Here is a 25,657-nt window from a genome sequence, read left to right as displayed (position 1 = left end):
AGGTCCAGGCAGCCCCCACGCCCCTCCTGCCCACCCCACTCACCCGATCCTCAGGGAACCCAGGCTCCGGCTGCCTCCGTCCCAAACGCCCCCTACCAAGTGGCTGTGCCGCACGAGCACCCCAGGGGGACTGGCTCCACGTCCCTTAACCACACACACCAAGGAATTGCAGTCCCAGTAGTCCGAAAAACACGCTTCTACACAGAAGTGCCTACAACCCTCATCACAAAAGGTTAAATCTGAGTAAGAAAAAAACCAACACGAAATAAAATTAGACGGATAAATGTTTTGGCAGAGAGTTGCCCGCAGGGAACTTACTGGCCATTTAAACAGAGGGTTAGTAGTTGGTATGTTTTTACTCCAATAATAATACTGGAATTGCTTTGTAAAGCAGCCAGAAGTCCCCAGCAAAGCCAGTGACGACTTCTTAGATAATGAAATCTCAGACGCTTTGGAATGCCTGGGCAGCTGCAGCAAGGAAAAGTGTCAGCAATCTGTCTTTTCGTAAGGGAAGTTTCTCAGACACACAACTGACCTCCCTGACTCGCCTCCTCTCCTTGTTTTCCATAAACATCGGTGTTGTAGCAGAGACTGACTCGCTCCTTGCTCCCTGATAGCATTTCTCAGCTCAGTGTGTCCCTTCCGAAGCACCTGTCCTTGGAGGCAGGAGGCGACCCGAAGCACTGCAACGGGTCCGCAGGCTCGGAGGGGGCACAAACACCGCTGGGGGGTTGAAACCTCTCTCCCACCAGCGGTGACTCTCAAAGCTGCTCCCTCAGGAAGTATCCAGCTGCAGGACCAGCCCCAAAGATGTCCTGCAACCCCGCTCTCCTCTGAGCTTTATCACCCCGTGATGCTGAGCCCCCTGACTGAGCAGGGCCATTGGTCCTGGGCAGCTAAAGCGCAGCAGTGGGCACCCAGGAGAGGTAAGGGCCAGCTCTCCCCAGCCACGGGCACCACCACAGACTGCCGTAGGGCTGGACAGTTTAAGGATAGCACCAGCATGGATTTCCCACATCCCCTAGCCGGCAGACTTGCTTGCTGTGGGGTGCTGCTGTTACTACAGGGGTGGGATGCTGGCGCAGGCAGCCACCTCGTCCCCGTGTCTCAGCTAGCGTCAAAAACTGCTGCGTGCAGCAGGCCTGCAGCAGCGAGGACAGAGCAGCTGTTTTCAGCTCCATTAGGAGGGGAATCGGCTCCCAGCAGAACAAGCAGGGCACCCGCTGCTCCCAGCTGTCCCCTTCTCACCAAGCTGGAGCTTGGAGCAGGGAGGAATCGGGGTTGGGGTTCTGCAAAACCCGCAAGCGAGCTACAATAAAGGGCAGCTTGGAAAAGTTCACAGCTCCAACCACTGGAGGCTGCTCTGGTTATACATAAATCACCACCACGCGCATTGTCAAACATGGAAAACTCAGCCCAAGGAAATAAAGGGCAGGGGTTAGAGAGTTTCAGAGCTGCTATTTCCTGACTTTATACTCCACATGCATGCAAATTCACCACGGTCTTCGCAGCTCTATTTTAAAGATCAGAGATCAATCACTTCACGCACTAAATGCTGCGTGTCCAAAAGCCACCTGGAAGGCAGAGGAGCCAGAGTTTATTATACTCAATCATAAACAGAAAGAATATGTATTTCATCCAACGCGTGCCATTTGATAGACCCGCTGCAGAGGAGGGTGGCAGACGGAGGGAGCACAGAGGGCAGAGAGAGCTGCAGAATAACCACAGAAAATTAAGCCTCTTCACAGTAATGGTCAGGGTAGGAAGGTGGCGTTATTGAAAGGGGTCCTGCAGGATGGCAGAGCTGCATTACAGCAACATACTGAGTTTGGACATATGTGATTCACCTGGCACTGAAATGGCCCTGGAGGGACTGCGTGCTCAGCTCAGGACCAGCGACTACCAACTGCGGGAGGTCAATCCACCATGCTCTTCCCTAGCTGCATGGATGCAGCACTGCAAAGGTGGGGGCTGCTGCAGGCCGCCTCAAAAAAATTGCCGAAAATTTATCCACAAAAGGCTTCTAAGGTCACGTGGCCAGTCCATCCAAAGTAGTACCAACTCTCGATCAAAGCAATAAAGTAATAACCTTCACTCTCTTCTTGCCTGCATTTAGGGCAGGGGTAAAGGTTTCTTTTGGGGCTCCAGCAGTCTGGAAGCAAATTGCGAAGCTCGAGGTTACAGCCTTCCCAGGGGCTCTCCCCAGCCTCAGAACCTTTTGGACACCATTTGAGCACTGTAAAATCCTCTCCCAGGCCTGAAACAGACGTCTGCTTCCCTGTAAGAAACGTGATCAAAGGCAATAAACCCTTGCAACGGAGGATGTGCAGGTAACACAACTCCTCGGTGCCCATTCCGGCAGCGCCAGCGAGAACAGGAGTTAAAGCCTCGTCACTCGGCTGTATCGATTCACTGCTGGAGGGGGCCACTTGAGTTCTGGCAACACTGAGATATTTTCCATTAAAAGAAAGAAAAAGGAAGAGAAAAAAAAAGGAAGAGGAAATAACAGCACCAGACTCATTGTCCGACAGCTGTAAAACCTGCAGAGCCTCAATTTGCGAGGAAGCAGCGCTTGTCCAGAGGGAGAGAGACAGCTGCTGGCTTTGTTGCAAACTTGCAGTGTTTATGATTACTTAGCAGGGAGACTCTGAATTGCTCGTGGACGCATTTTGCCTGTCATCCGTTGTCTTGTTAATGTCAGAAGCAGCCTGGGATAGATTTGAGTTGCTATAGCATACAGAGGGAAAAAAATCAGTAAGAAAAAAACAGCCGAAAAGCCCAGCAAGTTGCTGGCAAAGTCTGCTGTGAAATCCTGATGCTTTCTGTCTAACTGCTCACTTCAGCTTGTCACATCTTGTTAGGAGAGCAGGCTAGGGCACAGTCCAAACCTTCTTAAAGCTGGTGGGAGGTTTGCTGTTGACCTGATCCTCATCGTGTTTAAATGCTCGGAAGGATGTCAGATGGGAAAGAACTACCCACAGCTGAGACAGCCACGATCCCCATTAGCAAAGAGCCTGAGCTGTTCGCACTTTCTAAAGGCTAATCTTTCAAGATGAAGGTCACATCTATCTTGCATAGCAAAGAGATCTTCAAAATAGAGCCAACTGGCACTGGAAACCTGCACCTCGAAGGTGCTGGGCTGGGAGCAGAGCACGGTGGGCTGGGACGGCCGCGCTCCGTAACCAACATCACCTCTGCACCGCGTGCCTCGAGCTGTGCGCTCCCAGAGCTGCAGACCTGACTGCGCCACCTCTGCCTCCAGGAGCTCCAATCTTGCTCTTGCAAATCCCGAAGCCTTTGGGAAATCTGCTCTGGAGAAAAAAAAGGAATTATATCTGCATCGGGGTAGAAGCTGGGGGCAGGTCCCTGGCAAATTCACGCTGACTTCAGGGAGGCCAGGACCCGTCTGTGATTATTTCCCCCCTTCGGTGTTCTTGGAGCAAGAACTAATCGCTGTGAGCACGACATGCGGCAGCGGTGCCTTTTTGAGGTCTGCAGCTACTGTTAACACAATGAGTTTCTATTCACTGTGTCTGTGGCACTAAGCACCCCAACAGCCCAGCGACGACTTCTAAAGCAAGGAGAAGAGCTTAGGAGCTCAAATAGAAAGTCAGCGAGAGTTGGGTGCCTAATTCCTTTCAATCTTCTTTTTAATTCCTAGCCTTAGGGCTTTGAGGAAGTGGCTGGTTTGATTTGATGAAGAAAAAAAGCTGTTCCATTAACAGGTCTGATGTTGGAGAGGTTTCTTTCAGCCTGTGATGAATCCCAGCACCCGTTAGCAGGCCACACTCGCTGCTAGATCATATTTTCCCTTCAGTGACATTACGTCTCAAACAGGCTTTCACTGTAATAACATTTGCAGTAATGAAATCACCCGGCTGTACGGTCTTCTTTTAACAGCACAAATATCTGAGCTGGCGACAAAGGGAGATTTAAATGTCACACAGACCGTGCTGTATGTGTCCATCAGAAGATAAGGTTTCTCTTTGTCGATGAACGGAGATGCAACGGCGGCTGCTGGGCGTTGGGAGCACAAAGGCTCACTGCAGCTCTGAATAGGGAATGAGGAGGCTCGGGGAGCGGGACGAGCTAATACAGAGAGCTTTCCAAATCCCATGCTGGCTATAGGGCTCCAGAAGATGTACCAATGACACGGCACTGAATTTGCAAATGAAAGGATTTAAAATCAGCTCCTCTCTTGCCTCCCGAGTTCGGGCTTTGCTCTAACAGTAGCTGGCGGTACAGGACTGGGAAGCGAGGGAGGGAAGAGCTCTGAGCTGGGGAAGAACAGCCCCAGCGGCGGTGTTCCACTCTGGAAAGCTTGCAGAAGCCTCACCCAAGTTACCATGCGGGATGCCGCTGTAGCCCAAGAGAGCTTCATACCCACCCAGGAACTTCAGCTCATTGTCAAATGAAAAACATCAGCTGGGGGGGGGGGGTGAAAAATACGTTGGGTCAACCCAAAATGAACATTTGAAATTAACAAACTGCAAAAAAGTGTTTTGTCATTTCTTAATTGTTTTCTTGGAACAAACACAGGCACAACGGGTCTCCCCAGTAAACAGAAATTCTTATTTTCATTGCATGCACTCAAGATGACTTGGGCCTGATTTGCTTCAGCTGATTAGACAACGAACTGATGTTTCAAATTAGATTATCAGAAGTAGTCTTCCTTTTGAAAACGTTGCTGCTTGATTTTGTAGTATGGAAATCCTTTCCTGCCTATCCCCAGGAAAGCTCTCGTGTGATTGATTTCCTCCAATAGAAGTGCTAAAAATTCCCAGTTCCATCAATGCCAGTTGTAAAACTCCCAACAACTAAAGACAGGATTTTACCAGCACACTTAGTTGTGCCTCAGGGTTGTTGTTTTTTTTCTTAAAAAAATGAGAAACTGCTCTGTCAATGACTTGAAGGGTTACATTAGAAACCATTACATTTTGCTGCTGGCTCTTATGGTAACATGACTTGTACCTCCAGCTCGGCTTTCCATCTGCTACCAGCAGAGACAGTAATGTTACAGTCAACACAGAAAGTACTCGTGTTTCAAGGAGAGGAGAGTAATAATGAAAGAAGAAAAACATTAGAGACGATGATTTAGCCCGAGAAAGGGCAGATCACATCAACCGATATGCCACGTAGCACGGCTATGAAAGGAATAACATTTCCTCGGCAGGAATGTTTGGTGCAGTGGGAAGAGGGACCAATTTCCCACCTCTGTCTTTAGCAGAAATGTTAATTTTAGCAAAAGAAGTAAAGGTCGTGAAGGACAAAAGATTGTGAGGCAGTAAAAAAAACAAACCTCCTCCTCTCCCCTCCCCAAAGACGTGACAGTCTGAGCTGCTTTGCCTAGTGCAAACAGGCAGCAAAGAACATTTTAGCTTTAATAATTCTAATTATTCCACAGTATTGTGAAACAAATTAGAAATCCAAATGAAATCAGCGTCCCATGGCACTAGGAAACGTACGGTCACAGAATGCAGGTATCTAAATCTATCCTGAGTTCTGTCTTGCTTAGACAAGACAGAAAATAAAGGAAAATATGCTTAGAAACAGGAGAGAAAATTAAAGCACATATTTCTGCACACTGACTACTGCAAAGTCATGCAGGGAGCTGAAGGAAAATCAGCCCTGAAACTGAGCCTCCTGCACACCACTCCTATGCCAGAGCTTTCCTTTTCCAATTTTTTCTCTGATTTTTCCCTGTTTTTTTCCCCTCCGCCTTTCTCCTGGGGGATACGCAGCTGTGATCCCTGGGCCTGGTGCTTCCACAGCTCTGGGTCCCTCAGGAGCAGGGTGCCTCGGGAGCTGGGAAGCGCCAAGGGATCAGGCACTTAACAGGCCGTGAAATCCCCGAGGATTTGATGCAGGCGGAATATGAAGCCCTGACGCTCCCCCAAGGGCATTTGCGGTGCTCCCCCGGAGTCCCTGCCCCACGGGAAGGAGCTGACTGTAGGCAGGGAAAAAAACTCGCTTTTATTTACAGTAAGGGAGCAGGAAACCCTCAGCTCCCATCCTAAGGCACAGCTTTAACCCTGGGCTCTGCATTCAGAGATCCGGAGGTCTTTAACAGCTGTTCATGAGGCAGGTGAGCAGGAAGACAATTTACACGGCCACATATGAGAACTAAGGACCAAAAATAGTCCTTCTCGTGCAGGCAGCTATTTATCAGCATCCTCATCCATCATGCTGAAGCGTGAAAGGCCAAATAAATGACCCTGCTCCTGGCCGCCTATATTCCTGCATGCTCACAGGAAGGCAAATACCTTGAAAGAACTTGGCTGAGCCTGGGAGCAGAGGGCAAAGGCTGCCCCCCATAAAGTGCCGGGATGAATAGGATATGACAGCAGGTAAACAAGCGTGGCCAGGTGAAGCCGTCCTGGCGAGGGCAGTCAGCACTGCGCAGTGCCTCCTGCCTGGTTTATGCTACCCAGGGGCAGGGGGTGCAACAAAGCTCTTCCTCCACCTCCACAACGTGCTTTTCACTAACAACAGTGCTAACCTGGCCGCAGCAGGCTGTTCTCTCTCCACACAGACCTGGTGCTCGAGCAAAAAACACTCCCCTCCATTTTTCTCAGAGGAACAACACAGAGCAGAATTGGAGGCATCTGCTTGACCGTGGCCATGCTGCTCTGCCAAGGGGTGCTTTTACCTGCTGCCATCCAGCCCTCCCTTCGCAGCCAGTCCTGGAGCTACAACAGGAATCCCAAGAGCAGCCATTAATGCAGGACCTGCCTTTATCTTCTCCATGCACCTGGCAGGCACTGATGGAAATATCCTCACAGCTGAGGCCGGTGGTGCTGTAGCAAGGAAGGACGAGCCACCTGCAGCAGGTGTTCAAATGAATGCCCACGGGAAAGAGGGCTAACAGCAAGCGCTGCCATCCCCGTTATTAAAATACAGAGATCATGCCACTGAGCCACTACAGGAAAAATCCACAAAGATCACTTGCAGGGTCCTAAGTCTTGCCAGATGACTCACAAAGGGAAACTATCTCACTTCTGAGCCGCTGCCTAAAGGACCCCTGCTCTGCTAAATTGCCTTTCCTGCATATGCCCAAATAGCAGCCTGGAGATATGTTGATTGCACTCTGTTAGATAGTCCCCGTGTGCTTTGGGCAGCACCAGTCGAGCATTGCAAAGCCGATCTATCTTCATGTTTCTTGCTTTCAGTGATTTACGACGGCACACGGAAGCTGGAGGCAGAGCAGGAAATTAAAGCAGATTTCCCGGCGTGACCCCCGCCTTTGAATCCCTCTGCGCCTCACCAGCGGGTTTTTGCAAACTCACAGGAACAAAGCTCCGTCTGCACGGCTCTGTGGCATGATACCGTGTGCCTGACAGGGAGACCAGCTCGGTATCAAAGGGCCTGGCTGCGTATGTATGGCAAGGGGCTCCTGTGCAGTACATGTGGGCGGTGGGACACGGTGCCCGCCCCGCAGAATTTCAGCCTAAGTAGCCAGGAGAGAGCAGGAACGGAGCACTTCTGTTTGAAGGGAACTGAGGCATGAAGAGAACAAGTGATTTACACCATTCATGTACGGAATATGACAGGAATTGGGAAGAAAGGAAGCTCTCTGAAGCCAGAGCCCTCACCTACCAGGATGTCCCGGGCAGTCTCCTGGGCCCCTGGCTGCAAGTGCCCACCCGGCAGCACCGGGGGCCTGCCAGCAGCTCCCCTGCTCTCTCGAACAGAGTTTAAGATGCACGGCTTTGCATCCCGCAGCCCCTGCCTTGGCTTTACTGCTGTCACACGCTGACAGATACTTTATGAGCCCAGGGACCCAACTCCTTCTGTTCACTTCAGAAACACTTTGCTGAGCAAACGGAGGCAAGGGGTGAGCGGAGCCGGTGCGCCTCCCAGGCAAGGCCGGGCTCTTTGGGGTTGAGTCTTTTGTTCTTTTCCCTCATTGCCTCCGCTGGCTTTGGCGATCTTTCTTCATAAGTTTCCCAAAAGTGACAAGGGCAATTTATTATGTGCGCGCAAGGCCTTGGGAATCTCCTGGAGACATATCATTCCTGCTATTATCCTCCTCACACGAGGAGCCGTTGTTCTTGTCAAGCTCGCTCGCTTCCTCCCTTGCAAAGAGAAGAAAGGATGCCGGGGATTTTTCATTAATCATTTTTACGCCCAGAGCTGCAGCTCCCGTCTGCATTCTGATCACTTCTGATCTCTGCCACCATTTTTCACGGGAGCACTTATGAGGATTGTTTTATGCTGCTGATTCGAAGTGCGTTAATGACCAACCATTCAGTGTCCAGAGCAAAGCCTTAAATTTAACGTACACTCCGGTGGGGAAAATCTATTACGGCTATACATTTTCGTTCTTGCTGCTCTTCTTCAAGGAAGGTGCCAGTTGCAAAGAGTCGGGGAGAGAGGGGGAAAGCTCGCAGAAGGAGTTTGGTTTATGGCAAAAAGGAAGGAGAAGCGAGCGGAGGTTTCTGCACCTGAGCTAGGGCTTGGGACTGCCGTGGTTGAAAATTGGAAGATCTAGCCAAGGAATGGCCAAGCTGGAAGGGAGAATATTGCCAAAACAGAATTATTCAGCTGATGGGAGCTCAGCATGCCCTAATTTCTAGTCTGTGAGGTAAAGCTGCTCCTGACAGCGTGCCAGGGTCTCCAAGCAGACGGCTTTTTTTGGGACGGCACCGAGCACCGGGTGCTCCATCTCAACCACGGCCTCTTCACACAGACCTCTCGGAGTAACAGCGAGGTTACGCACGGCTGAGGCTGAGCTAGTTTGGTCCTGCCCAGGCTCTGATTTCCTCACCTCCCCAGGCATTCCCAGTTTCCAACAACCACACTGATGAGCGCAGTAGGTGATTATTAATAATGACAAAAACGTGTAACTTCTTCTGTCACGTCAGCTCCAAGTCCTTCCAAAAGGCAGCAGGACCAAGCAGCAGTCTCCCATTTCCTCTCTAGAGAGTGGCAAAATATGCTCTATCTAAAAATAACAGTAAAACTGGACCTTGAATAAGTCCCTTCCTCGCGCTGTGCCTCTGGGCTCCTCCCGGTGACTGTCTCCTGTGCTAATTTTGTGCTGTCTCTCTGCAGCAGGGCAGCAGAGCCTGATCCTGGCACCTGGAATCAGTGCCCCCTCCTCGGCGTGCAAGTACCGGCACCTCCAGCCACGCAGAATTCATCTCAAATGTAATCTTGTCTTTTTACACAAGGGTCGGGAACTGGCTCCTATTCTGTGTGTGAATGAGCGAATACACAGTGCATTGTAATTCTGACCCTCTGACATCTTGTTTTAATACAAAAAGCATAAAACATAGGAGCCAGAGATTGGAAAAGACCTTCTGGACCATGAAGTTCAGCTCTCTGAGATAAGATCTCATTCATACCCTATCACGTTTTCTCTTGAAACTGTTAGGCTTCCTCTGCCACTGCCCTTAGTTCAGGATCAGCCTTTTCAACGCGTAAAAATCTCCCAAATTTTGAGCATAGGTTTACTCACAGTGAGGTTGCTCTTGTACTAACAATGTCCTTTAGCTGAAATAGTAACCCCAGTACTAACAATAATAATAGTTAATTACAAGCCCAGAGGGGCTGTTGCTGGAACCAAAAATAACCATGGTAATAGCCCAATGCATTCAAGCTGGGGGATAGCAATAAATAAGCTCTCGGATCCATCAGCAGTAAAATGGCACGTCCATGTCAGAGTCCAGGAGGGAGGAGATGCTGCAACGAGTGGCGAGGCAGGCTCCTAGGGCGCCGCTCCGAGCGGGTGCGATCGGACAAAGAAAAATGCGAGGAGGGAAGAAAAGAAACCTTATTCCCCTGTGTGGAGCAATTTACAGACAGCTGCTCAGTCCCCTGGGACCAGGCAGAGGGGGAGAGAGAGAAAGATGTTCTTGCTGCCTTTCAGGCTAGACCTACATCAAACTCGTTAATGTCAATAGGAGGGAAATTGAACTGAGCTTTGTTGTAACCCTAATGAATCCTTTGCCAGTTACAGTAAATTTATTCTTTTGATTTCCCTTTCTCCCCCCATCTTGTTTCATGTGGGCTTTTTTTCCCCCCCTTTATTTAATGTTCCTTTTCTGGCAGCTTCTTCTTTTTATTTCTCTCCAATTTAAAACACAGTTAAAAAGCTGTGGTTGATTCCAATTAAACACCCCCTTTGGGATTACTAAAACACACACACACACACACACAAAGACCCCCTTCTTTGATTGTTTCCACGGCAACGTATTTAAATATCTCATTCACGGTGTCCAAGTGAAGAGCTGAAGGATTTGGAGAAGCTTTCTTTTTCTGCTCCCTCACCTCCCTCCTCCCCAAATTACTCATGCTATAGCGGTAATCGGTGTGATACACACGCTGCACTCGCCAGGCTTTGGCCGGAATGCAGAATGGATCTGGAACCCGTGGATATGCTCCTGGAATCCCAGAGGAGGAGGAGAACTGGGCCAATATTATGGCTGACAGCAATGCAGAGCTATTGTAATTACTTAGGAACTGGGAATGACAGGAAAGTATCGTCAGCAACCAGACAGGCCAAATTCTGCCATTCCCTACACCAGCAGACAGCACAGTAACTCTGCTGGGACGCACGGGGCTGTGCTGGCTGGGAGGGAGTTAAGAAAGAAGTGGAGAGGGGCTGATCTCAGATGATGCAGGTACCTGAAACCACCAAAAACAGCGAGAATCTGAAGGAGACAGTTGGGCCCGCAAGCACAGGTCTGGGGAGGTAAAGGAAGTTTTCCTCTCCTCTTCAGCACAGAGGTTTTAGCACTGAATGCAGACCCTTACTGAGAACAGTAACCCAGCCTCCAAAGAGCCTCAGTCTATGAAATCCCTGTAGCTGAGCGCTCCAGCGCAGGCCCACCAGAGTCGATTCAGAAAAGTCCATTAGTGCCAGAAGTTCACTTTCTCTGCCCACAAAATTCTTACGGAACGCAGAACTATAGTGGCTTTTCTGCTTGAATTTTTTCCATGTTTTGTCATATTTCTGTAGGAAGAGCTTCAATTTTCCTTTCCTCTGTTGGCTCATCAATCTATGCTCTATGCTGCTCGCTCTGTTCTCCTGCAGGGCACACATCCCAAGGCCTACAACTGGCACACGGGGCTGAGCTGGGACCCCAGGATGTTCACTCCGTGCAGAGAGGTTTGCCTGTGAGTGGTCTGTCTACCAAGGCGTCAGAAGGCTGGGCAGACTGCAGCTGGCACGCTTTTAGCCACTGACAATTCCCAGCTTCTTCACAATGGGAAGCAAAAGCATGGAGTCTTCTCTGGCTGTGAGCAGGGCCGTGTACTCCTGGCGTGACTGCAGCCACTTGTGAGTTCATGTAATGACATATTAAAGCGGGTAATAATGTGTGTCTACGTTAGGATATGTACCACTTATGTATAGCAGGCCTTGCGGACACACCTGCCCCACCTCCAGGACTGCTCGGTGAGGGGAGGGCCTAGGCCCTACCTCTCGGGAGCCCGTGTGCTCCTAGCCATGACTTGTACGTGCCATGTACCATGATTTGTACGTGCCGTAGAGCCATGCACACACGTGTAGTGCTGGATGTGCAGTCTGCCCACAGACCTGGGCACAAGCGATCGATAAACCTCCCCTCAGCCGCAATCACGCGCAGGCTGGGAGGCACCCGCAGCGCCTGCTGTGCCCTTGACATTTTCCCCCTTCCTTCCCGGCTGAGGAAGCTAACTCCAGTGCGAACGGGTTGCTTTGCAGCTGTTAAATATTAGTTCTGCTTTAACAAAGGGGGGTATTTTATCATTAAGTGTTCTGTCTCCAAGGAGGGAAAAGGCCCAAAAGTAGAACTGCACAAGCCAAATCATTGTTGCGGTAATGAGAGGAGGACTCCTACAAGGCGCTCATTTCACCTGCTGTTCTTTTCCGTTTCTGCTGCTTTGTGTTCACTCCCTTCTCGACTCCAAGAAACACGGCTTCTGGCTGAGTTTTCAACACCCACACAATTGGCCAAATTTAGGGAAGGGAAATTTCTAACGCAGAGGTGCTGTTTTGTGTGTGGCCAATACAATCCCTGCTTGCTTTTGAGCATTTCACACAGAAGATACGGCCTCTGTCTGTCGCTTATGAACTGTTTTTCTTTTGGAAACAAATAGCAGACGTAAACCCATAGTTTTCTTTACAGAAGAAAATTAGCCAGCCCCTTTGGTTTGCTCGTGCTTACTGGCATTCTTTGCAGCTCCAGGCCTGTGTTGCTTAACCAGCGAGGGGTTAAAAAGCAGTGTGGGCTCTGAGAGTGCCTCCAAAGAGCAGGGAAGGGAATAACCAAGTTAACAGAGGTGTGGTCTGCTTGTTAAAAGAACTCGGTATCCAGCATGAGCTCTTTGAGTGACCCGGCCTCATATTTTGGTCCCTTAATGGGAGCAAAACAGCTCTGGAGATCTCTCCCTCCTGGGTTCCTTCCAAGTCTCGCTGAAGTCAATGCACCAGAGCCAGGACCATAACATCTTAATTTTGATTTTTCTTAAAAAGGGAGAGAGGGAATGACAAAAGCTTGAAAACGTGAAGCAAGAGCAACTAGAAAAAATCAGAAATCAGAAGATGTATTATAGCATTGCTAAACCTGTGACTTTTTTTTTAAAAAAAAAAGATTAAAATATTTCTGGGTGATGCTCATAATTTCTCAATGCTTGGTAGAGACCATAGGAACTTGCGAAATAGTTCACATTTGTAAATATTTCATTCCTATGACTAAAACTCATGTGATTTAAGTGCACATTGCTCCATGTTCTAGTACAAGGACTGAATAATAAACGGCCATGTTAGAAACTACCTGGCTAGAAAACAACAAAAAAACCTCACTGTGCATTATCTGACTATGACAAGTGAGATGCTGGTGGGAGAGAGAAGGAAGACTGGTGGCTCACTGTAGATTTACTCAGGGAACTCTGCAAAGACAGGCATATTCTGCAACTTTCTCCTTCGCTTGTTTTATTCCATTTCTGGGCTGTCATTTCAGCAACATCTTTAACAAATGAAAACCCTCTGTGGAGTCAATAGTAATTATAGGAATTTATCACAATTGCCAATCAAGGTGTGTTGGAAAGACTCATCTTTCTATTTTAAATTAGCTTTCACAGCACACAGACCACAAGTTATCTTTAGGAAATCAATTGCAGAAAAATGACAGCTTTTGTGGTGTTATGTGACCTCACCAGCCATCACACAGCATAATTTCCCCCCTCAGGCACTTGTGTGGCCTCATACAGCTGTTTTCTAGGATAAAAGAGGACAAAAACCCTCAACACAAAGCCTGAAATACTTCTCTCTGCACCTGAAGATAGGGAGGATATTGAACAAAATGCAGGCTCAGCTTAGACATTTTTGTAAATGAATTTGAGGAGAGAAGGCCCTGGCCGTATTTACAGCTTGGTCTGGTTTGCTGCTCCAAACCACACTGGCACAAATTCTGCCTTCAGCTGTGCTGATGCAGCTCCCATTTTAAATGGAGATCAAGCAGACACACCTGAAGGCAAAATTCAACTGTGCGTGTAGCTGCAAACACTTCCTCCGAGATAATTAATGCACATTTGTCAGGAGTTCCTTCTCTGCTGATAATGCTGCCGTGAGGAAGATCCTCTGCTGATATATATCAGCCTGAGATCCGACTCGGTAGGAGAGGACAGGTTAAGTAATTCAAACCAATAAGAGGCCGATGATTTCATTCTGCTGATAAAGTCTATATTCCTGTATCAACTAGAGTTATTCTGCCACCCACATACTCCTATTTCTAGGTTTTGGCCAAGCACATGTGTCAGGGACTATACGAACCACAGACTGACACACTTGAGAAATTAAATTAGACCATAAAACTGCCCAGGGATTGCTGACTCCTTCCCTTGACCTAGCTGTGCATCTGGAAACAATTTATTACTTGAGTTTTACATCTGAACATGACCCTTTGTCTGAAGAAGAACCCTGTCCTGCATTTGCTTATGCAGACGTGCAGTGAGAGCGGGACCACCTGTAGGGTAACAGTACAAAAAACCAACAGAGCCACAGCAAACTGTTCCCTGATCCTGTCCTACGTTTCCATTCGAGACGAATTTCTGCTGCAATCCACTGACTTCACTGGCTTTCAGCAAGATCTGCTGTTTTTAAAGGAGCTCAGCTATCTGGCTGCCATCGATTCCAACAGCTGTTAGCACCTCAACAAATCTTAAAATTCTAAGCCTCGGTGATTTTTACACTGGCATAGCTTGGTAACCTCCAGTAGGGCTTTTTCTGTTCTGCATTGCCGTGGGTAAGCTAAGGAGAGTCATTACAGGTTAACTGTAGGAGCTCGGTCAGCTCTGGCATAGTTTAGCCCATGTGGTGATGCCTCCATCCCCAGCACTGCTCCTTCACCTCCTCCCGTTTCCTGCCGCCGCCCGCTCCTCTCTTGCACAACACTCGTGCTCCTGTTTCTACTGACTGGCTTTTGTCTGATTCTGACACCTACCCTGGAAGGGGAGTGATTAATTAACAGGGCTCATCATTTTACAGGAGCTACATAAGCAAGTATCTTACCTTGCATCTTAAGCGCTTTCAGAGTGCTGTTCATCCTTCCAAGGCACCTAAGTGACAGCTGTTTAAAAATCATATGGATGCCTGGCAGCTCAAAGAGACCGCGCTCTGTCAGCTATTGTGTTAACAGAAGTCTGTGCACTTAACAATTTACCTTTCCCTGGCACAATATGGAGCCTGTCATTTGTGGGGGAGTAGTGGAGCTGCGAACACACTGGGTGATATGAGAAAATAACTTGGGCTCCAGCCCTGCTGACAAAAGTTCCTCAAGGTTAAGAAAGACAGAAAGACGGAGAAAGAGAGAAAGAGAGAGAGAGAGAGAGAAAAAGAAATAGAGAAATAGAGAAATAGAGAAAGAAAGAGAAAGAAAGAAAGAAAGAAAGAAAGAAAGAAAGAAAGAAAGAAAGAAAGAAAGAAAGAAAGAAAGAGAAAGAAAGAAAGAAAGAGAAAGAAAGAAAGAAAGAAAGACAATGAAAGCAAGCAGTTGATATATAATGGCTTAAGGATCAGGGAAAACACAGGGTGAAAAATAAAATGGAATTTGTGGAAAAAATCATTCCAATCCACACTTGTCTGTTCCAGAGGATGAGCCACATCAGCCCTCATAAACTGTCACAACTGATGGAGTGATTTAAAATTGCAGTGGAGAAGTACAAAAGGAATTTAAAGAGCTGTGAATAATTACTGTTGTGGGTGGCTGCGGGCTGTGCGAGCAGTGACTTGCAGATGAAACAAGCTCTGCGCTGCTGCTAGCACTGTAGCTGCCAGTGAGGTTTCCTCTTCCCCCATCTGGAAGGGCAACTGCAGACAGTGACAGTCCTGGAAAAAATCTTAACAGGGACGATGTGCAGCACACAGAAATAACATTCCTTTTATTTACACCCATGCGAATGGGGATTCGCTCCAGTGAGCTTGTGCATTTGTGCTAGTAAGTAAATCTGGCATCAATTTTGCACAGATGTGATCTTATGGGTAAAACCAAGATGCTGGAGGTCTTTGGTTGCTGGCCCTACCCCAGAAACACTAAATGAGGCACTGAGAGGCACAGCCAAACTACCAGCTCGGTGGGGGACACACATCACATACTATTCAGGGGCGTAACATCGAGTACCAGCATTGCCTGCTAGGGATGATTTATGCAAGAACCGCAGCTACTTCCCTTCGCTGACTGTAGGGGCAGTCCCACTGACGATCTGTCTCAAACCTTTACATAATCCGAATGCTGTTCCTATTAAATCCCAGTATATATCGAAGCCCGGATAAAGTACTAATTTCAAGCACAGCTCCATTCACTTCTCCTGTGGCCAGGCACCAGGGTGCCCGCAGCAGGGGGTCACACACCCGCACTGCCCTCCTGTGCAGCCCCGCAGCCTGTTTGCTCCCTCCTCTTTTAAGCCCCAAAACTCGTGCCTCACAGCCGCTCACAATGGATGGATAAGACCTAGTACTGTCGGTCTTATTCTCAGCTGGGGGCTGTAAACGCTGCCATACCATAAATACTACTACAAACCTTGATGGTTTCTTCAAAGCCACAGCAGTACAGAGCATCCAGAGGTCAGGAGCACAAAATTATGGCCTCTGCTGGGCAATTTCTTTCTTGGTTAATGAGGTATAAAGCAAACAAGTACTTTTAAAAGGGGCCTGATAGTCAAAGGAGCTTCACAGCAGCAAACATCTGGAGGAAGAACACCGACCTGCAATGTTGCCTTGAGCTCGCTTTGGTCCACAAACCAGCTCCCCAGGCACCAGCTCCTCCCAGCGTCTGCACTCCCTGCCTGCAACCTGTAGGGTTGTAGCTCTTCCTAATTAAAGTTAGCAAAGCCACGATGTCCTTTAAGTACAAAATTTCAAGTTCAGCAGCGTGGAGGTGGGGACAGGCAGGTAATATATCTCTGGAGATGAAGAGGACTCCACGTTTCTGCGGAGGGAGGGGAGTATCCACAGGACGTGAAATTAAAAAGCCGGAACAGAAGAGGCCATCATTTAAATCCACCTGTTCCAGTTCTGCAAGGTGCTTCTTAGCTCCCGCTAAATATGCTGAGAGGGGCTGAGAGATAAATGGGGCAAGCTCAGCCTTTATCAGCACTCTTGCATCTCTAAATCTCCGCAATCCTTCCATTGCTGTAACTGTTTACTGGGTTCCCAGGCTTAGGGAGGCATTTCCCGCATTAAAAATATGCTTTCCCTTCTTCCTCCAGACTGTCTCTTTTTTTGGTCAATACCCACTGGGGAAGAAAGTTTTCCCTGCAGACAGATTACATTTCCTCACCCTAAAATACCTACACGTGAACAGAAAGAGGGAGGGTAAGAGGAGGAGGCTGTATGGGGGCTGCTGGGCACACCGGGGTCTGATCCTCCCCGATCCCAGCCCCAGGAGAGGCGCCGCGACAGAGCTGCTCTCGTCCCAGCACCAAGGCCTGGTCCATGCTCAGCATCTGCAGAGCCGAGCAAACCAGCAGAACACAGCACGCTCCTCCTCCTAGCTACTCCTGCTATCCAAACGTGATTCCTCCATCTTCTAAGTAATGAAAAGGTCTCCAGTGCTAGAAGAGCACAAATAGAAGTTGTTCCACTCCCCCAAGCATCTGCTTCATGTGCTGGCTTTCTCGGCTCGCTTTAAATGACTATCTCCCGCACTTTGTTAATTACGTGATTACAGCATCCATTGACAATGGGAAAATTAAAACTCCATGCTGCCTTTCAGACAACACTTTATTACTCTGCAAAAGAGGCCGAATGCAATTTAGCAAAGCGCCGTGCTGAACAACCGGAATTGTTCTCTTCCACAGGCTTCCTCCTCCACTCCCACTGTTCCCCCAGGGACAGCAGTGTTTGCAGAGGCTTAATAAAGCAGGAAAGAGAGCAGGTGTGAAAGGAAACATCAATTACCATTAGCCCTGACAATGCTGGACGATCCCACCCATGGAGAAGGAGCAATGACAGTCAATTCTGTATTTCTTTCCTTCTATGCAGATAATTGAGTGCTTTGCTTTCTCGGAAGGGTGAAGCTGGTTAGGAGCCAGGGATGGAGGTGAGGAAGGGGTTACCATCGCTAATATCTGTGCTCGTGTGCGATGCTAGGCCTGGACTGAGTTCATATTCCCACACACAATGCCTCCCCGGAAGATTTTGCAACCTAAACAGACAGGAGAACCAATGGTCCTGCCCGCACAGTTCTCGTTAGCGATGAGGAATTAATGGTCACACACACAACGGTGCAGGAGAACAGGTCTTTTACAGCACCAAATGCTAAAACCTTCAGAGGAACCGAGCTCCTGACAGCTTCTGATGATGGCCCAGGTTCTCCCGAGTCCAGGATCCCCTACAAACCTTGGGCTGGGCAGGATGCTGGGTTCCTGGTGACCTTGGGACGTGAGGTTCTTGGGGATCTCCCCACAGGGGTTGTTTGGCAGCCTGGCCCTGGGCAACCTCCTCAGTCTTCAGCTCCGTTTCCTGATGGTCATCGTCTTCCCCCGACTTGGCCACTTGTTTGCAGCAAATTTCACAGGTCCTTCGATTGCTAATAGGAGGTATTTATTTCCATTCCTTGGGTGCTTCAGTTTTAAGTATAGCAATAATTCAATGTATCTCATTTGGGGGGAATGAAAGATTACCCTTATTTTCAGCTCATTTTTTTGTGTTTTATTTCTCTCTCTCCCTTTTTTATTGAGCTCTGAACATTAATAATCAGCCCTCATTAACTCAGTTAATTCTTCAAATCCTCATATTCTTCATGCCCAGCACTATAAAGCCAAAGAGGAGACTCATGAAAGCTGAAGAGATGGTTAGAGTTATTAAAAATCAATTTTTTTTTTATTTGGTAACCCTGGGGTGTTAATATTCTCATCTCACATCTTCTCAGTGTCATTCCTCCCAGAGGAACTCTGAGCTTTGTGGATTTGCAAGGCACAGGAGGGCCTCTGCCAAGTCTGCAGGAGCCCTTTGGTTTTGAGGTGTTAAGGTCCCACCTAAGTCACCTTCCAGGGCTTCTCCTGGGGGACTGCCGATGTCTCTGGAGTGCAGGAAGGGAAAAAAGGGCTTTGCAGCGCTGAAGACCGTAGCACATTGCTGTCCATCCTCCTTACAGGGCTTTTCACTGTATTTAGCACAGGGGAAGGGCAGGGAGAGGCTCCGCTGCCACGGCCAGCTCTGGCACAGGCAGAGGCAGCCGGGGCTCCTGCCTCTCATTTCAGGAGATCAGCGGTAATGGAAAATGCAGAACATTAAACACCAGAGTGATTGCACTGCGGAGGAGGACTGGCAAATAGATTTGTCCCAATGCAATGGTGTGAAAAAGGGGTCACAAAGCTGAGTTTACTTCAGGATTTAGAAGTGAGAGAAATGTTTTTTGGGTTTTGCAACAATTCATTCCCGTCTTGTTTTCGATATGACTTCATTCCCCGAGCGTGCCTTTCCTTTTGGCAGCATCTTTAATTTATGAATGCATATGCGTGCCCTTTGGTCACCTGTCCTAATAACTTATCCTTCCCATTTCTTTTATTGGGGTGAGTCCAAGCGTCCCCCTCCAAATCCTGCTCATTAAAACACAGGGGAGGAAGACCAGCAGAGAGGCTCCCAGTTGCCTTTGTAGGGGAGGACAGCGCAGAGCTGGTTTAGGGGAGAGGGAAGAAAAAGGGGTCTGGAAAGCGGGCCACGAACAGCAGGTCTCCAGCTGGTGATCTGTATGGCATCCGCAGAGGCACGCTGCCTGCTCAAGCCCTGCTCATTATCATCGTGCCGAGCCGAGGAGCCATGGCAACCACGGCGATCTCCCTCCCTCCTCTTTCGGTGATGCTCTTTTAGTTCCTGAGCCCCTTCTCTGCCGAACGGGTGCTGATCTCGTTAGCTAAGGTGGAGAAACACCTTTTTTTCCAGCACCTTCCCCTAACATCTAGCTGGAACAGCCCTAGAAAAGCAGCCTTCTGGAGGGGGTGAGCCATCAGCTCTCCGTCCCGATTCCATGGGACAAAAGACCAGGGGTACGGGACGGCCGTGCCCGCTGAGCTCTGCTCCTGCCAGACACCCTCGATGCCTCCCATGTCAGATTTCACCGACCAGGGCGGCTCTCGAGGGGATTTCTATTGTGTATGCTGGCCAGGTTCATGCAGGATTCACTTTTAAATCTCCTTTTCAAACAGATAATTAAAACATAATGGTGTTTACATTACAGATGGAGCTGAGAGAAAAATAATAATAGTAATAATAATCGTAATAAACACTACTTTGCCACTCAGGGGAGTTTGTCAAATGGCTCTTAGAGAGGCTTGGCACACTTTAATGAGTTTAAAGAAGAGGATTTACACTGAACAAACTTACTCAATTGTTCACACGCGACCGGTGAGGTGAAGAAGCAGTCAGGAGCGTGCAACTGGAGCAGCCAGCACTGATTCTGCAGCAGGACAAAAAGAAAAAAAAATAAAGGAAATGGTATTAAAATCCCATAATTTTTACTGCAGTGGGTATGCAGAATGGAATTGCAGCTCTGCAGAGTCCAGAAGCTATTCTAAATTAATGGCTTGGCTTTTCCAGTCCATTCAAACAAGCTCATTTCATGCAAGATAAATTACAGGACCCTGCCACCCTCACTCCCCGAAGAGAGCTTTTTATAATTCACAATGTGTGTGTAAGGGAATGGGCGGCTGGGTTTTCTGACAGATATCCTGTGGCACAATGACCTACTCTGGAACTGCGATATTTGATTCACCCAACGCCAGCTGGAGCAACAAGTCTCAGCAAGAGGGGGAACGGACCACGGGAAAGCTCCCAGGACACCCAGCTCAAACAAAGCCCTAAGAAACGAGAGACGAGCTACATCAATGTCTTCCAAACGCTGGGTGGCTGCCTCAAGCCTTACGCTGCGGTGCAAAACAAGAAGCATCTTCTGGTAGCGGAGCCCAGAAGAGGAGAGGCAGCTTGAGGGCTGGTCTGATCTCAGTGCCATTCGCAAGGGAAGTAAAGACAGCCCTAACCTAACGAAGATCCAGTTGCAGGATCCCAGAGATTCCTTTTCTCCCTATTTTCTAGTGGTGTTAAAATTGCTTCGATCAGCCTAAACAGCCCATTATTAGAGCTAAGAGCCTGGCTCCCCACTTTCCTTACTCCAGAAGGGCTGAGAGGCAATAGCTAACATCCAGGGGACTTTTTCTCTAAGCACGTTCCCGTCCCCCTTCTGCCAGCATCTTCTCTGCACTCCTCTGATGTGTTTTTGTCACCCATTTGGGCCACATAATTACACTCCCTTTTCTTTTGGAAAAAGCTGACACGCAATTATTTTCATGATTAACACTCTTGTGCAGCTAATTGTAATTATACCTTATAATCACAGTTATGATCGTCAATTACTCATCTTTGCCTCATTTCAATGTTTTTTCTTTATCCGAGTTTTTGGAAGTTGTCTTGACTGGCTATAGACGCACAACAAACTAGCCCAGCTTCCTAAACTTCAGTTTTTCTCTGCGGGGATTAATTTGAGGCCATAATAAAGGGCAGATCATTGCTGGTGTAAATCAATGCAGCTTCACTTGTGTCAGCACGGCAATGGTGATTTGCAGCAGTTGAGGTGTCAGATATTTTACTAAGAAACCAGTGTCATCTAAGAAAATATATGTGCCTGAGAGTCGTTTTTTATGTAGTTTGCACATATTGAGCAATGCATATTTTTTCTTTTTATATCTCTATCCCTTTATATATTTTAGGGAACTAAGAAAAATCTAACCACCCTGTATACCTGCTCGCTTGCACATTATGCAGCATCTCGAAACACCTTGAAAATACCCAGGGGACTGATTCCCCTCTTGCTCATGCCAACTTTAATGCGGCGTAGTTGTCAATTTGAATCGGATGGCTCCTGGTTTACACCCCAGTGAGTGTAAACAGCATCAGATGAATATATCAGTTTTACAGGGAGGATAATAGGATAAATTCTAATCCAGGCCACATACAGGAAGCTTGATAGCCAAAGCCACATACTTGCAGAACATGACTTACAGAATATGATTTCCAGCTCACAGCCTGGTCAGGGTTTTGCTAGGCTTGCTCTAAAGCACTGACAGGTGAAAATAGAGCTTTAATTGCAGAGGGTGCCCAGATTCATGACTTAATGGACCTGGACGATGCCGGGTGGAAATACAAAATGGCATAGTACAAAACCTGATGGAAAACTGTCAGTGTGGTTTCCTTGCTCCATCCTCCTCTGCCCTCTCTGGGCTGGCTCTTCCCAGCCAGAGCGTGCCCAGCACAGGAGCTGAGCTGCTGCTTTAAAACCTATTCCCCATTCCCGAAGACTTGGATGAATGAATAAGGAGGTGAACTCCCAACCTGGAGATTACTGCTGCATTAATAAAGCAACTGTGAACGAATTGTCTCTGCTGCCTGAGCCAACCAGGATTATTAAACCAGCTCCCTGATTTAATTAGAGTGCTTAAAACTCATGCTAAAAACAAAAATGCAGCTCTCAGCTAGAACCTGAGCTTTGTGCGGGATGGGTCACTGCGAAGGTCAGCTCTTCCCACAGTTTATTCATGGTTATTGAATCAAATGCTAAGGGCGAAGCGGAGGCTGCGCAGAGCTCTTGTCCCCGCGCTGCGGCTCCGGGCGCTGCCTGAGGCCAGCAGACGCTGCAGGTTATTCCTGCCTGCCCAGCAGCTTGTGCGAAATGGCCGGGAGGAATAAAGTCCACATCGGGCTGAAAAAAAAGCCCGACGCACGTGCGCCAGAGCTGCCGGCCTTGTTACGAGGCAGACAGAGCGACGCGGGTCCGGCTGCCACCACTTGCACCTTGTCCGCGCAGCAGGAGCGGCGCGGCTGGCACTCGGTCACCGCGGGCACCTCCTCGCATCAGCAGAAGTTTGTGACACCTGAACTGGCCGTGCGGCTCCTCGGCGGTGCCAAGTCAATTAGATGCCCCTTGCCTGAGCAGCAGAAAATGGACCTGAAGTAATGCCTCGTGACCGAATGAGCATTACACGCTGTTTAGTCTTTAACTCTGAGGCTGGGTTTGGACTGTGACCGCAGGAGAAAGGCACTGCCGCCCGGGAGCATAGCTGTAAGCTGACGGGAAGCTTTGTTTTCCTTTTGAAGAAAAGCAATTTTCAGAAGGCTCCGTACCTCAGCTGCTTTTTCCTGGCCTCGGACTCTGCCGCATGTTTTTCCTCACCTGACAAACGAGCGGCACAGCCGGGAGCTCCGGCAGCATCTGCAGACCACCACAAACGATGCTCTGCCCCTCCTGCCCGCGACGGCTCCCCAGCTCAGCTCTGGAGCTCACCAGCTCCGAGAACACAACGCAAACTCCCTTTAACAATGGCAAGCGTTGATAAGAAGGTGCAGGCGAATTAAGCTTCACAAAAGAAAAGTTAAATGATTCTATTGTTACCCGAGTAGTTTCTAAATGAACCCATCGAAGTTTGGAAAATTGTTTTAATTGATAGCCAGATTAACAGTAAGATAAATAGAGAGATTAGAAAGCGCCCGTTGCACTCAGCTGAGGCTGTAGGAAATTGTCAGCCTCAGCTAATTGTTCCGTTTCACAGTTTTAATGAAGTGCAGCCTCCCAAACTGAACTGCTCCAGGAGCAGAGCAGAGCAGAGCACCCCGAGCCCTCCAGACCCGCTTCCACCTGCTTGGGACCAGCTCATGGCCGTAGGGGCTGGGGCGGCGGGTAATGAGACTGGGAGAGAGAGATGCGTCCTTAGCAGACAGCTGGCACCAAGGGACGGGTTTAAAGGAATGACTACAGGGTCAGCTCCAGGCCAGAGGACGTGGCGCAGCGCTGGAGCAATGCTGGGCGCAGCCTCCCAGGAGAGTTTGGTGGCTGGTACTGGCACGGCACTCCTTCCTCCCCACGGCTTCCACCTCCAGCTGGCCTGGAGCACAGGTAAAGCACTCTTAAATCTGCTGCCATCGCCTGGTGCTCTGCACCATGCAGGAGTGGGGTTTCCCATACGGGTGTAGGTCTCACCAGTCGCACGTTCCTCCGGCGCTAGCGGTGCTCTGAAGCCCAGACATCTTGTACCAAGGAGCCAGGTACTGCCAGGCTCTCAAGGTCAGGAGTTTGACGCTACGGCACACAGAGAAGAAAAGCTCATTTAAAGCAGCCTGACCACAGAACAGCCTGGGGAGCTCATGCAACCTGAAAGACTAATCTGGGGGACACTGAGATAGAAGCTATAACTAGCGAGCTCTGGAGCAATCGCAGGGGTATGGGGAAAAAAAGGTCACTTTTTTCTTTTTAAGCATGTCCTCCTAGCTCAATTATCTATCTATTTTTAATAAACCCAGCAGAAGCCCTTGCAAGCCACAAGGTTTAATACCACTTGGTCTTGGGAGTTAGGAGAGTTTTTCCTGGTTTGCCACTGACTTAATAAATAACATCAATCTACATAAGCATGCCTGTCCATGTGTCCCCATTTCTACCTGTATAACAAGGATAATGGCAAGTGCTCCGAGTTCTAGGCATAAAATTTACCTCCTCACCATCTTATCTTCCAGCCACTGAAGCTAAGAAAAGAAAGCACAACTCTGCGGCTCCATCAGTCCCCAGCTGCCTCCACCACTGAATGCTTTAAGGAGAAGACACAGCCCAGCGTGCAAATATGCTCCAATACAATAGCTAAATCTTGTCATCTTCCTGCTCGACAGCAATGAAAAATGAAAACAAGTTGGGGTGCTTGGCTTATCACCCCTGCTCCCAGGGTTGTCTGCACTGCTCTCATTTGCAAAGCGATGATCATTAAACAGACACGGTCAGTCCCGCGCTGCTCTGGCTCTGCAGCGCTCACAGAGGAATCATCTCGGGGCTCCAAGAGGGGTCACTGGAGTCGTGCTCAGGACCCAGACATTTTAACAGGGTGGGAGAGGGAGGTGATGGCAATGCCCCCCTCTGCAGCTGTGTTTCCTTGCATCCGTTCAGCTTCTAAGGTTGATGGTCAGGCAGAGGACATAACCGCAGCTGAGAAAGGATGAAATACAAAAATTTCACAGGAAAAGCTCAAGGGAGCAGGGGGCAGCAGGGAAGGAGAGCTGAGATGCATAGTTATAGCTGACATAACGGGGAGAGAAAAGCAACTTGGAGCTGACAGGGAGGGAACAAATAGGTAGGGCTCCCACAACAGAACAGAATTGCAGATTTGGTTATTGCACTCGTCTTTGCCAATTTACTACCACGGAAGGTACAAACCTCTGCCTTTCACCGCAAATGAAGATGGACACGGATGTGTGCTGGCAGGCGGGCTTGCACAGAGGACATTCCTGCACACTAATGTACTCCGAGGAACCCTGAGTTTGTGCTTAATCGGAGGAAAAATACACCAATCCACATATCCTGCTGTTGCTTCAGGTCACCCTGACAAAGCCAGCAGCTGGGGCTCCGGGACCGGGCTGCTGGTGTATTACAGCTGCCACTCTTCATTTGTTAGGACGGCAAGAGTTTTGCATTAGCACGGTAATTCATGAGGCTGTGTTCAGGAGAAGACAGAGGAGATGCAGCGCACGGTAGTAACGCATCTTTGGTATGCATTAAGGGGATTCATCTTATCATCACTGTTCAGCAAAGTTTTTAACCATACCCTTAACTTTAAATAGCAAATAAAAATAGAGCCATCAGCAGGAGTCCTTTGTGTATTTATACACATGGTCACAGATCTTTTTATGGAACATCATTTAAAGCGCTGTCATACCAATAAAATGCCTAAAAGCTACCTAGAGATGAAGCAACTCTGCATTTGCATTTCCTACCTGGCTGTGCCACTGATTCTTTGAGGCATTTTGCACAGCCTGAACATTAGGTGTGCAGGCACAGAACAGCACGGATGCGACTGTTCGCCCAGAGAACTTGAACCTTGAGAACTGGTGTTCATGTTCCTAAATTCCTCCTCCCCAGGCGCTCTCTACACCAGCGATGCTTCTTTGACCACACAGAGATCAGAAACATCTTCCAAAAATTCAGGTTGTATTAAGAGCCTTATGCTTAATCCCTCAACTTGAGTTTATTGATAAGAAAATGCCAATTAAGATCCATATTCCCATGCTGGACCTGTAGTCAGAGACTAAGGAGATTATGTGATCATCCTAATTTCCCACCCAAGAATGTTAAATAGTTATAACTTTATCTCATACAGAACAGCCATGGCCCAGGAGCTCCAGGGTCTATTTTGGCCTATTTGC

The 25,657-nt window shown here is 48.6% G+C and overlaps 1 protein-coding gene across 4 annotated transcripts in view; it reads right to left on the bottom strand.

Moving 5' to 3' along the window:
- Positions 1-25,657, bottom strand: part of DUSP26 (dual specificity phosphatase 26) — a 67,093-nt gene that overhangs the window by 5,467 nt on the left and 35,969 nt on the right. For 2 of the 4 annotated variants that reach the window (XM_083811574.1, XM_083811575.1), the window contains exon 1: positions 6,650-6,762. In XM_083811574.1, coding sequence (XP_083667700.1) covers positions 6,650-6,747 — 98 coding nt within the window. In that variant the 5' untranslated portion in view covers positions 6,748-6,762. Of the gene's footprint in view, positions 1-6,649; positions 6,788-19,810; positions 19,884-25,657 lie in introns of those variants that run through there. The other 2 variants (XM_083811578.1, XM_083811576.1) reach the window with 2 other exon arrangements.

The sequence above is a fragment of the Anser anser genome (assembly GCF_964211835.1).
Source record: "Anser anser genome assembly, chromosome: 26".
Taxonomy (NCBI): domain Eukaryota; kingdom Metazoa; phylum Chordata; class Aves; order Anseriformes; family Anatidae; genus Anser; species Anser anser.
Note: the sequence above shows the minus strand (reverse complement) of the source record. Positions and strands in the feature narration are given on the sequence as shown.